Source organism: Lasioglossum baleicum, chromosome 18 (assembly GCF_051020765.1).
Source record: "Lasioglossum baleicum chromosome 18, iyLasBale1, whole genome shotgun sequence".
NCBI lineage: Eukaryota > Metazoa > Arthropoda > Insecta > Hymenoptera > Halictidae > Lasioglossum > Lasioglossum baleicum.
In genome coordinates, this window is record NC_134946.1 from 1,728,104 (window position 1) to 1,742,016 (window position 13,913).

The window sequence follows — 13,913 nt, forward strand, 5'->3', positions numbered from 1 at the left end:
ATATCCATTATAACGGACAACAATTCTTTTTGGTCACATGGAACCGCTATTGATGATGGAAATAATTTTTGTCTATTACTATTAGGAATCATTGTCGAGGACAGAAATTTATTTGGGCTACTGATCATGCGAGAGTCAGAATAGATCCAAGTCAAAATCATGTTTGTGGATATATCCGAAATAGCACGTTGATGTGGAAAACAAAAGAAAGTACTCGCGCGAGCTTCGAAAATTTTCTTTTCGTCCCTCTACTGAAATCGTAGTCGTTACAGTAAAATAAGAAGCGATTGTGTAGGCAGTGCTAAGTGCTAATGTTCGCCACTCGAAAGTAACTGCGCCCAAACCTCGGTAATCCGCAATAACCAAATCACTTCAGCGTGTCTTTAGAATACATTAACTATCGCCAGAAAACTCCGAAAAAGTCCACGATGTCACCGAGTCATAAAGCAATAAAAACTCGACCGTACGCCCCAACATTATTACTATTGTCGGACTCGCACCCGGACCGTCTACCTGCGTATAGTGAACTGGTGCCCTACCGTCGAACCTACAGAGGGGTGTCTTGGCAAAATATCTTCGCTCGACACGAGTTGCCGCCAGCGCAGTGGTGTTCACCACTAGAACGGTCTGATTAGGTCGTTCGATGGGTTACGGCCAGTTACGGCGCGGCGAACGCCCGCGCTAGTGATGAGCGCCACTGAAAGTGTCGTTGCGGTGCCGGTCCGTCAGTAGTGTACGAAAAAGACCACCACCCGCACCCGGTGCCTTTTTGACCGCGCGGTCCGCTGCAGGTAGCCGCCGTGTCGGTATAGTCTGCAAAGACCTTGATTCATTTCTGAGAAAATCGACGCACAAGCCTGGACGATTCTTTCTTTCATGTCGTCTATAGTCGTTGGTGGTTCACTATAAACATCGTCTTTCAGTTTTCCCCATAGATAAAAGTCAAGGGGTGTAAGGTCTGGTGAGCGAGCTGGCGATATAATACGGGTCCGTTACGTCCAATCCAACGATTTGAAAACTTGTTATTTAAGAATTGTATTACGACGCGGGAAGAATGGACCGGACATCCGTCATGTTGATACCACATATTTTCACGAATGTTCAAGGGTGTATTTTCCAGGAGAATTGGTAACGATTCTCGTAAAAATGCAATATATTTTTCTGCATTTAATGTTCCGGTAATAAAGTGAGGCCCAATTATTTGGTTATCTAAAATTCCGCACCAAACATTGACGGACCATGGTCTTTGTTTGTCGACTGTCCGTAATCACCGCGGATTTTCAGATGACCAATAATGCAGGTTTTTTAAATTTATTTGTCCGTGATTTGTAAACGAAGCTTCATCGGTAAATAATACATTATTAAAAAATGCTCCATCGTTTATCAATTGTCTCAATCCCCGCTGGCAAAAGTTTACACGATTTACAAAGTCTCTACCATGAAGTTCTTGATGAATTGATAGGTGAAAGGGGTGAAATTTGTGTTCCTGGAGTATTTGCACTACACATGTTTGACTAATGCCACTTCCTTGTGCGATTTGCCTCGTACTAGCATGAGGGTTTGTATTCGCTGCTGCCAGAACATTAATTGTGTTTGCTTCATTCCTTACACTCCTCACCTTTGTACGTTTTTTATTTTCGACACTACCAGTTTCACGGAATTTATTTAACAAATTGGAGTAAACGGAAACTGATGGACAATTACGATTAGGAAATCGGTCCTTGTACAACTGCATGGCTTCTCTTAAACACTGTCGACTTTCTCCATAAATGAAAATCATATCAATCTTATCTTCCTTCGAGTAACGCATTGTGAAACGTTCATCGATAAACTGATCGAGAAATCTTAGAGACTGTGGAAATCTGATAGCAAGAAGGTCTTCCGAGTAATTAGTAGTGGATAAACACGATTCTGTACGAACGTATAGGTGAAGGTATATCATAATAGTCCTCCTGTCAACACCGAATCTGTTATTATGTTGTGTATTGCGATACATTTGAATGTATGGCAGCTCAAGGGAATATTTTTTAACATTTGGCGTAACAGAAATACTGAAATTGAATTTTATTTATACCATTTTTCTGGGTTGAAGGTCATTTGAAGGTCATATTGTGTTACATGCATGAATTCGTTATTTTGTCAGCTACAACATTACGTTAACGAAAATATATCATTCCATTTAAAAAAACATCGATAATCTTGAAATCTCATAAAAATGACCTTGAAATTTTTTTTCCCTTACACCGTTATATGTGGCCCTTCAAACAGTGTAACTCCGTCCTACGAAGTTTTCTTGTACAACGAAAAGTAACGGAGATATTTAGGTGTCCTGCTTTATCGAATTCACCCTGTATATGATATTATCAGTATGGCTGTAACTGGAAATGGTAGGTTTACGTTTCCTTCGCACATTTTATGATATATTTTATGAACTGATACTTTTTAAGAAAAATGATTAGAATGTCGTAAATTTTAGAAAATTTGCACGCATTTGCACGCGTTGCGAAGTATTTCATTTGAAAGCTTACTTCATCTCCATAAACGGCAAAGAGAAAACGCGATCCCCCGCAATCCCATTATCATTTTATTTTAATATTTTAGTAAACGTACAATCTACGATCGCCCGCTTAGAGTTGTTCGAAGAATGGTTCAAATTGAAGAATTTGAAACGAAAGGATTGCGTTAGTGGATTACTAGAGGCTATTTTCACCGGAAGGAATGTGAGCGGACACAATATTGAAGGAATTTTAGAGAACTTTATCAAAAATATTGAGAAACGTTGGAAAATAGGCAATAATTATAAAGATAGATTTCTGTCAAAAAATAAGACTTGGTTAGAATCAACCATAGTATTCCGCTTTAATGAGATTGACATTCAGGAACTTGAACCCGCAAAAGTTGGAAGGCCATTAAAAAATTTTAATGAATGTAGTATTGGATAAATAATTATTACATTAATAAACAAGTAGTCACTACTGTAAATTATGTTTTATTTACTTTACTCAAATATTTAAAAGTAATGTTTACACAAAATATCAATCTTTTCCTCACACGATAATTAATTCGCACTAGAACTGACTTCTAGACCAGGCCTGGGCGCGGTTGGCTCGGGGAACACATGTTGCTGCTTCTCCTCTTGGCTTGGTCGGCAAGTAAGTCCCCACCACGGCCGCTCCGACTCTTCCCTTAGCCTTAGCCTTAGCACGAGCACCCCCACGATGCTGCACCGGCAGGTTACTCACCACTACTAAGAAAACATATACATGCACATAAGACCCTTGCCCGAAGCTGTGGAACTAGCGGCATTTACCAATTCCTTTAATTTTTATGATAGGGATGATTCACAGGTACAGGCGAACTCAGGTAAAAAATTCGCAGAGCCGAAAGAATTTGAAGGAAAGTTTGTAGCTACGACTAGTAAGTCGCGGCCATGGACGTACATATAATAATTCATGCAAATTAATATTTATATACTTACTTGATTTTTTATTTATTCCTAGCGCATCACATCATTGACCAGTGCATCAATATCCACTGAAATCCTTGAGGTTGCCACTCTCATCATAGATGACAATGACCAACTTGACAAGCTGGAGCGATATTTGGATTTAACAAATTTCATCGTTGAAAATGCCGCTTCGCATTTGTATGTCGTTCCAAACATCGAGCATATTCTCAGGCCGAAATCTATTAATTTCGGATATTTCTCCATAGGAAGTAGTTTAAAAAATTCTTGGCCATGCTCTCTTTTGCTCATTGCAAATGGATCTGCTTGCAAATTACACAATTCCAGACGGTATTCTTGTTTCTGGTTCCTGATTTCACATCCTTGCGGATTATTAAATAATTGAAGATCCTGATCCAATGTATTGAAGTCTTGAAACCTTGATTTGAATTCTTTTGCTATTTCCTCTAAAATTGGCACTATTTTGTCAAAATTTGCAGTTCTGTATTCATCAGCAATCTGCTTGCATGCTGGAAAATTGTGCAGCTCGGACGATTTAATTTCTGCTATGAATAAGTCGATTTGGTTCGTAAATCCATAAATGTTACATATCAAATCAGAAATTGTTTGATTCTGCGTTTGCAATCTACTGTTTAAGCAATTTAGGTGCTTGGTTATATCTGTGATAAATGCTAAATTGCATAAAAATTCAATATCATCCATTTTTTTGATGATGTCTTCATCTAACTTCGAATTTGTTTGGAGAAATTCCAAAATCTCCTTCCTCAAAGCGAAGAATCTTTCTAAAGTTTTTCCTGCGCTGAGCCAGCGGACTTCGCAATACAATGAGAGGTCATTGTAAATAGCATCAACGCTTTCGAGAAATAATCTAAACTTCCTGTGGGATAAAGATTTATTTCCACCCCTAATTGTGTTTACAATTTTTGTCACAATCTTCATAGTGGGGCCCACACTGATAATTTTTCCACATAATGCCTCTTGATGTATAATGCAGTGGAACATCGGGCAATTGATTCCATGCTTCCGTAAAGGTGAGCGCATACTAGATGGTCGCGGGAAGGCCGCGGGAAGGCCAAAGCCGCCGATGGACGCCCAAAGCCGCCGATGGACGTCCACGCGTGAAGAAATCTCTAGCGGGCCGACGCACAGTGCGGACAAATGGCCTAATATTCGGCACTTCTCTAAATTTGGTTATTAATGTATATATAGGTAATTTTTTTACAGAAAATGATATTTACTAATATAATTAATAAATTTATTAAGAAATTAACAATTTTTATTTAAACAAAAATATATTTTTAAAAACTAACATAGTTAAAACGAAATTAATAATAAATGAACCATATTTAATATTAATAATAATAAACTTAGACAAATTATAATAGTATAAACAAAACTAACAAACTTAACAAAACGCTATTCGCTATCCGAGTCATCCTCGGTACTTTGAATGTGATCCAAAATGAATCATTCAATCCCGTGATCTTGCACATTTCTGATTAAATATTGATGAATTTCAGTAAAATCGCAAGATTTGCTTTTTGTTGTCGTTTCTCGAGATATTTCAATCTCTTCAGATAAATCGTCCACCCTGTATAATTATTGCAAAATTGTATTATGCATAAAAATGATTATTATATGATTATTAATAACAATTTCCACCCTAATACGCATTTTTTGCTAAAGAAATGTATTTCATATCGTGATATACACGAATATTCAATTTTTCTGTGGCGGACAAATGGCAAAATTTTGTACAAAAATCCAAATTTGTTTACGAATGTATATGTATTGTGGTAATTATTCGCAGAAAATGAAATTTAACGATATAACTAATAAATTTAAAAAGAAATTAACGAATTTTCCACAATACAACATGTTGGAGATCGGATACGAGGATCAGTGGGATTCAGTGGGTTATAAATTGCAGCTAGTACACGTTGTTTAACACACTCGTTTAATGAGCGTACTCAACAACACAACAATGAGATACATTAAATGATGTGAGAATGCGGTGCCACGACGGAATAATTCGACTCGAGTAGCGGTTACGCGAGAGCGGTGTACTGAAGGTAGATCCGCGGTGGCCGTTAACAGTGATCTGGTGATCTCGATCAGCAGGTGCGTAACCGAAAAATCACGCGTTCGGCGTATCGCGAAGTGGGGGGTCGAGCGGCTGACGTGACGTCATCCGCTCGACTACGCGATGTCGGTTGGAGTGGATCAGCCGGGTCTAGATCGGCCGGAACACAACATAAAGGCAAGGTACGGGCACTTATTAAAAAGTTTATAAAATTAAGAGTAGCAGTTAGTTGCAGGCTAAACTATGAAATTCTTAAACTACAACAAGTGATATATCCGAATGTCAAAATCTCAGGATATTTTTTGCCTTTCTCGAGATATGTTAATTTGAAGTTTTATATGCAAGTAATAAATAAAACCACCGTTGAAAATTTATACAAAAAATAAATCTACTTTATTAAATGTAAAAAGAATGCATATACCTTGGTGAGCATTTTCCATTGTACAGAATTATTATTGCAACACTGATTTACAATTAATGTAATATTATTTGATTTTTTGGACTCTAGAGAGTGCGACACATGGTAAAATTTTTTATAAAAATCTAAATTTGGTTACTAATGTCAATGCAATAGTAATTATTCACAAAAAAAAAATGTAACAATAAAATTAATAAATTAAAAAAAAAAATTAACAATATCTATGCATAAAAATTATTGTTATATGATTAATAATATCAATTACCACCTAATAAAACGTTTTGCCAAAGGAATTTATCGTACATCGTGATATACACGTGTAGTGAGATATGCCACGTTTGTCCGCACTCTGCGACGGCTCCACAGCAGGGAGCAGGGCTCCCTGAAAGAAAGGTCCCTTTCCCTAAAAGAGGTGGGGAGCCCACGGAGACCTTTTTTTCTGCCACGCACAGCTGGTAGCCCTGCTCCCTTGCCGCATGGACGTCCATCGGCGGCTTTGGGCGTCCATCGGCGGCTTTGGCCTTCCCGCGGCCTTCCCGCGACCATCTAGTATGCGCTCACCTTAATAGGCCTCTCAACCCTTTTTCCTGTCCTACCATTGCCCTTGCGCCGTCCGTAACAATTGCGGTGCATTTTGAAAATCCTCCATACTCTTCTACCGTCTTGTAGAATGCTGCAAATATGTCTTTTCCTTGTGTCGTTTCAAGCAGCGGCACTACTTCTAGCAGCTCTTCCGTAATTTGGAATTTATCGTCTATCGACCGCACAAAAATACACAATTGACTTATGTCGACGACATCAGTGCTCTCGTCTAAGCACAAGGAAAAATATTTGCAATCACTTAACATCGCTTTTAATTTTTTAGAAATATGTACGTTTATGCTCTCAATACGCGAGGTAATTGTACGGCGCGATAATGGCACCGCTTCATATTTCTTGGCAGCTATTTCATCGCCAAATGCCTTTGCCATTTCAATGGCACATCTTTTAACAAATTCACCATCCGTGTAACTTTTTTTGCTACGCGCAATTTCTAAGGCGATTGCAAACGATGCTGCGACAGATTGCTGTTGGTGCGTTCGTATTTCTTTTTCCACATATCCACGTCGCTCTTTCATTTCTTTCAATAGTTCTGCTCGGTACGATGCAGGGAATGTCTTGTAAAATTCCGCATGGTGCGTATCATAATGTCTGGAAAGATTGCTTCTCTTCATAGACAAATTCTTGTTGCATATTAAGCATCGGGGCTGACCGTTCCAATCAACAACAAAGAATTCTTTCTCCCAGCTTTCTTGAAATGAGCGCACCTCTCCATCTGCATTACGATTTCTGCTTTCACTGGCCATGGTGTGTATCAACACAACAAAAATATGGACAATAACACCACACAATAAAAAAAATGAATAACAACACAACAACAATAACAAAAAATGAGATAACACAATAACCAAAATTAACGAATACAACAAAAAACAGCGATGAAGAGACGGTGTGTAGCGTACGATAGCAAGCGACTTACTAGTCGCAGCTACAAACTTTTCTTCAAATTCTTTCGGCTCTGCGAATTTTTTACCTGAGTTCACCTGTACCTGTGAATCACCTCTATCATAAAAATTAAAGGAATTGGTAAATGCCGCTAGTTCCACAGCTTCGGGCAAGGGTCTTATGTGCGTGTACATGTTTACATAGTAGTGGTGAGTAACCTGCCGGTGCAGCATCGCGGGGGTGCTCGTGCTAAGGCTAAGGCTAAGGCTAAGGCTAAGGGAAGAGTCGGAGCGGCCGTGGTGGGGACTTACTTGCCGACCAAGCCAAGAGGAGAAGCAGCAACATGTGTTCCCCGAGCCAACCGCGCCCAGGCCTGTTCTAGACAACTGTGCGACGGTAGGGCATCAGTTTACTACGCAGGTAGGCGGTCCGGGTTCGAGTCCAACGATGGTACTTAGTAATAATGTTGGGGCGTACGGTCGAGTATTTTATTGCTTTATGACACTAGATGCGACTTCGTGAAATTTGTCGGAGTTTTCTGACGATAATCGGTGTATTGTAAAGACATGCTGTAGTGATTTGGCTATTGCGGATTACCGGGGTCTGGGCGCAGTTAGTTTTGAGGGGCGAGTATTAACACTGCCTACAACCATTTATTATTTTACTGTAACGACTACGATTTTATTAGAGGGACGAAAAGCAAATTTTATAAGCTCGCGAGTCGTTTCTTTTCTTTTCCACATCAATGTGCTATTTCGGATATATCCAAAAACATGATTTTGACTTCGATCTATTCCGACTCTCGCATAGTTAGTAGCCCAAAATAATTTCTGTCCTCGACAGAAATGGTTACTAATACCAATAGACAAAAATGATTTCCATCATCGATAACGGTTCCTCACACACACACACACACACACACACACACACACACACACACACATACGCGCAAAAAGAATTCTTGTCATTTATAATGGTTATTTACCAGTCAAAAGTAATGTCTACATCGATAATGATTATCTGTAATCAGAACATAGATTAATATTTCAGAAAAAGTAGATTTTCCGTGAATAATTTCTGTGAAATTCAACGAGATTACTGCCTTCCTTGTAATAAAATATGGACTTTTGATAAATGATTTCTTTTTTATTAAATTAAGAAAAACTATTATTTATGGTGTCTGGATAACAACTATCTCAAAATTGCCAGTATGTTTAAGTTATGTGAACAAAATTTCTTTTATAAATATTTAAAACTTAAAAATTAGTATAACTAATAATATTATCATTAATTGACTAATATACGAAACTGACGAACGAATTCTATTATATTTTTTGCGGTCTTTATTTTAGTCGTTTTTACGAATCGTGACGATCGTCTCTCGTATACCGTACGAACAGCACATCCAGCCAGTGGCGCACCCAAGATGTAATCTTGGGGGGGGGGCCGAGTTGAACCCAGCCCTAGGTTTTGCGTGATGACCTTTTTTTTAAGCCAAAATATCTATCATCGGTACCCAGGGCTATTCCGCGATTTTAATTTTGGAAGCTGAACATTTTTTTCTTGGTGGGGGACTTGGCCCCCTGGCTCCCCCCCCCCCTGGGTGCGCCACTGCATCCAGCAACCGGCAAAACATTCTCGTCGAGAACATCCCTTCTGTCGAGATGATGCGGAGACGTGCCGGTGCTGTGTCGTTGCCGCTAAGTGTGCGCGTTCCCATTGAAACTACATTATGTATGTAGAACAGTGGTCGGCACGGAGGAGACTCTGCAGGCCGCTCTCGGCTCGCGCCGCCTCCTTTTCCCACCGCACGTCTCGCTCTCCGTAACGGCCCTAGTCCTCAGGCCCGTACATATCCCAGACTGTATGAACTGCGCGTGGCGCATTAGGGCGACACCCGTATCAATAAGTTTCCACATTACCGTTGAGGTACTATTGTCAATGCGTTTTTTTTATGTGGTTTCCCCTGTAGGCCTATTCCACTCTGCTGCATGACAATTTCTGAAACTAACTTTGAACAATAAATGCGGAAGAGAGAGAGAGAGAGAACTACTTCTTAATTCCATTGCCAAAATTTTAAACAGTCATTCAGACAAACTTCTTCGTGGACGTTTAGATGTACTCGGAATATCAGATATATCAAATGAAAGATTAGATGTCGCGGCTCACATCGCAGACAATAAAGAAGCGTCATTCAACCGGGTGCGCTTTTCCGATTTAATATTCCGCATTTTATAAAACGAACATACGCACAGATATGTCGATCCGAACATTGAAAAAATTCTCAGTGCGAAATTTCTGAGGAGAGGATATCTTCATTCATTTAATATTTTAAAAAATTCGACACTGTTTTCTTCCCTAGTCTTCAGAGGAACTTTTTGATGAAAATCGCGAAGTTCCTCTTGATACTCGGAAGCTTGTTCTTCGATTATGGCCGCGAGGGGGTTCTGAAATAGTCTGAAATCATTTTTAAGGGAATCGAAATCAGTGAAACGGTTATCGAAGTATTTGTCAAAGTTATATATATATATATATATATATATATATATATATATATTATATATATATATATCTCTCTCTTTTCCGTGTTTATTCGTTCAAAGTTAGTTTCAGAAATTGTCATGCAACAGAGTGGAATAGGCCTACAGGGGAAACCACATTAAAAAACGCATTTACAATAGTACCTCAATGGTAATGTGGAAACCTATTGATACGGGTGTCGCCCTAATGCGCCACGCGCGGTTCATACGGTCTGGGATAGGTACGGGCCTGAGCTGCCTCGAGGACTAGGGCCGTTACGGGGAACGGGACGTGCGGTCGGTGAAAAGAGGCGGCGCGAGCCGAAAACGGCCTGCAGAGTCTCCTCCGTGCCGACCACTGATGTAGAAGAAAGTCAAAACGGCGCACAGTGGGCTCGACTGAAGAAGCATGCGACATTTCTGAATAACTCTTAAACCACTGAAGATATTGCAATGTGTTCCGGAATCGACCATTCCACGGTTCGATTGTCGAGCGTCCGAATACAAACGCGGCTCGATCAAAACAATCGATCTCTCGCCTCGATCGATAGCGCCGCGCGTACCCGTTACGATTACGGATCGACCGGTCGTAACGTCCTTTTAGCACTCTCGCTAAACACTGAACGAAGCAGACGTAATTTTAGCACGCGACGAAATCCGTTTCCTGCGTTCAAACGTACAACTTTATAACCGCGCCTATCGTGTTTCGGGTGAATCGTGAACTAATTACGGATCGGTATCTATCGCTGTCGTGCTAATCGCAAAATTATAGCAAACAGTGATTGTAATTCCGCGAGCAATAAAGACTCTTTTGTGTGACCAGCATCCGGCTTCTTCACCCACCTCACTGCATATCCTTGTCAGGATAGTCCTAGTTATCCGCCCTTCATCGCCTACGCGCAAACACAATGAGAACTGAATATATTATATAGACTAGAGGGTTATTGTTGCTCGCGGGTAGGACTGCTCTTGCGAGAGTGTCAGTGGTACGCATGGCTATTAGGGCCTGCAGCTATTAATGTTTTTTATTTGGTGTGTGACTCTCCAAGAGCCACACAAAGAACTTCCCGATTCGTTAGTTGCAGTATATTATTATCATTATTTTTAGTACGTTTTAAGAAGATTATACGTTTTGAGGGAAATTCAATAGTTTTCTACTTATCAAATTGTTTGCTATATGGCGTCGCATTAAACGAACATCGCAGTCTCATTGCTCGCTTGGTTCCTTGTTATAGCATACTAATGTTGCAAAATAAATTGTCTTAATTAGTTTTTCGCAAACGATACAACTCCTCATTATCCGGGTTTGCAGTATTGATCTTGGTTTTCTTCGGTACTGTTAATTTAAATTGTCCCAAAATATATAAACTGCTCAATTTTGAAACTCTGCTCAGTTCTACATACAACATTTGTAAAGTTCATTTTTCTGATGTTTTAAAATTCAAACATACTTTTTCGTATGTTTGTCCCTGACTTTTATGAATCGTAATCGCTTCAGCAGGAACCACTGGAAATTGACTACGTGTGATTTGATATTTTTCCTCTCTCGACATATTTACTTGATTCGATATTTTTATTATTGGTACTAAATTTTGATCAATATTTGCATTTTTCATATAATCACGATAACGAGTTCTTACTTTCACTCCTACTCTGGCCAATTGAAAATCTAACCACAATATAGACGGAATTTTAGTATTTTCTTGAAAAGTAATAAATTTTAATATTCCGCATGTGTGTGTGTGTGTGTGTGCTCCATTAACCAATCCGTTTTCAACATTAATGTTATTAATAATTATCATATAGTTTATATTAATTTTCAATTTATTCTCAGTTAATAATTAGTTTTGAACTGATTGTTTTTTTAAAGATTGTAATATAAATTTTTTTGTACTTTCATCGATATTCTTTGAAAATGTATTCTTGGAAGTAGAGATGATTAACTCATTATGGTATTGGGATAATTTTCGATTATTGTAAGCGGAAACATTAGCATAAGGTACAAAAAAAAATTTTTTTGTGTAATTACGTTTGTTTCTTCGGTGGAAACTTTCCGTTCTCTCGTATAAATTGCATTGTTGAATGAACTTCTATCGGAAAAAACTAAAAAAACTTAAAAACTACTTGACCAAAATGGACCAAAATCTAATCAGCTCTAAGTTACAGCGGGGCACATCGATTGCATCATTCATCATCCTGATCGCGTTGTTACTTTTTCTGAAAACGTTAACGAAAAATTTGATAACATACAAACGAATATACGCGCGCGCGCACACACACACACATACGAAAATTTTGATAAAAATAGTCTAAAATGACTTCAGTGACCATGAAACGTTTGAAAGCCTGAAACCTCTAGTTTCAAATGTTGCTATTCTTGTTGATTGTTGCTGTTGTTGTTGCTATGTTTGTTTTTTACAAAGTTATAGCGAGATGAAGACAACATTGTCGCTTAACAACAATTTTGTGCAACTTTGGAACATCACACGGGGAGCAACAAATTTTTTTGATAAATCGCTTTAATATCAATTGGAAGGGCTATCTTTCCTGTGTAAACTGTGTGGTTGTTGAATACTGTGCGATTTTTTTTATTCGAGTTATTCAACATTGAAGTAAATATGGGCTTTTTAACTTGAACTGGCTCCAGAAAGCGAAAAAATTATCGTAGAATCTTGTGCAAAAAAGGAATGGAAAGAGCGTTTCTTTCTCTTCCAGGCAACTGGTTTGTTTTTTCAATTTCGTTAACATTTCGATGTACCAAGTGTTTCTGAAAATATGCTTAAAAAATGCACAATTTCCATTTTTCCTTTAACTCGCTATATCTCGGCGAGGAATGATCGTAATGCCATCATCCGAACGTTAGATTGAAGCAGAGATTCTGCCGATTCGATTGAGTCCCCCATGAACTCGCTGCGACAATTTTTTACCTATGGCAGCCGTGTTTGAAGTTAGTGCTTCGCAGAAATTAGCGCGCCACGTACAGCGGCTGCCTGTAATCTCTGAATACGCTATTGCCGCGCCGCGCCGCACAGTGCGGCCGCCTGTGGACAAAAGTCGAAAATGCAACTATTTTCCATACCTTATTTGGCTTTACTAATCCCTTCAGATATGTCTCTAGTGTATGAAACAAATGCCGGGAATCTCAAATTTCCACAACAAACGGCAGGAATCACGTTTGCATAAGTGGCAGAGAGCTCGTTAGAGAGCTCATCGAAGAATTCACGCGAGACCTGGCCCAATCAATTGCTGATTTCCTATAATCAATAACTTTGTTTTGTGTTCGTTCTTTCAATTTTGAATATGGAGCCATCGAAGCAGGTGAGTATCCATTTGTCCTGTTTCATTAACCGTTTAAATAGTTTCATAGCAATAATAAAACACTAAGTCAGAATCAAGTTTTATAGACGTTAATATCTTCAAATTAGCTTTTCTCGAGTTCAGGTCAAAACATCCGGGGGTTTTGATGTATTTCGATTTCACAACTATTATACTTCACAAATATGTAAACATTTCTTGCTTCAAACTGCTTTGAACGGTTGTGTGCCATTTTTTACCACGCTTATGCGTCAAATCTTGTAATCGAATTTTAAGCTGCGACGAGACACCGACTCGTCGCGCTTCCGAAGAAAGGGGGGGATGCGACGAGACAACGTCTCGTCGCGAGCCGCGTCTAGGCCTAAGAGAAAGAGCGATCGAACGGCATTCATATTTGTAGACTTTGCCGAAACTGGCCCGCACCAATCACCGCGAAGAATCAGCCGCGACGCTAGCGGCACTCTTCGTGGTCCGTGCTTTCGTCTTCTGTCTATATAAGGCAGAACGAGACGAATTTTCACCGGAGTTCACCTGGAGACATTCTCATCCTCGCCAGTCAGTGAACGAGCTCGAATACTCCTGGGTGCGTCCAGGACGCGAGCGCTTCGGTACTCTTCGATCGGGTGC

At 39.4% G+C, this 13,913-nt stretch overlaps 1 protein-coding gene across 1 annotated transcript; it reads right to left on the bottom strand.

The window, feature by feature from the left end:
• Positions 1 to 3,496: 3,496 nt before the first annotated feature.
• LOC143217832 (general transcription factor II-I repeat domain-containing protein 2B-like) lies at positions 3,497 to 8,020 on the bottom strand. Its single transcript, XM_076442477.1, has 5 exons — positions 7,958 to 8,020; positions 7,487 to 7,838; positions 6,875 to 7,258; positions 6,529 to 6,778; positions 3,497 to 4,343 (listed from the first exon to the last, which is right to left on the bottom strand). Exons 1-5 carry the CDS (start codon positions 8,018 to 8,020, stop codon positions 3,497 to 3,499), a joined length of 1,896 nt encoding a protein of 631 aa, XP_076298592.1.
• Between the last annotated feature and the right edge of the window lie 5,893 nt (positions 8,021 to 13,913).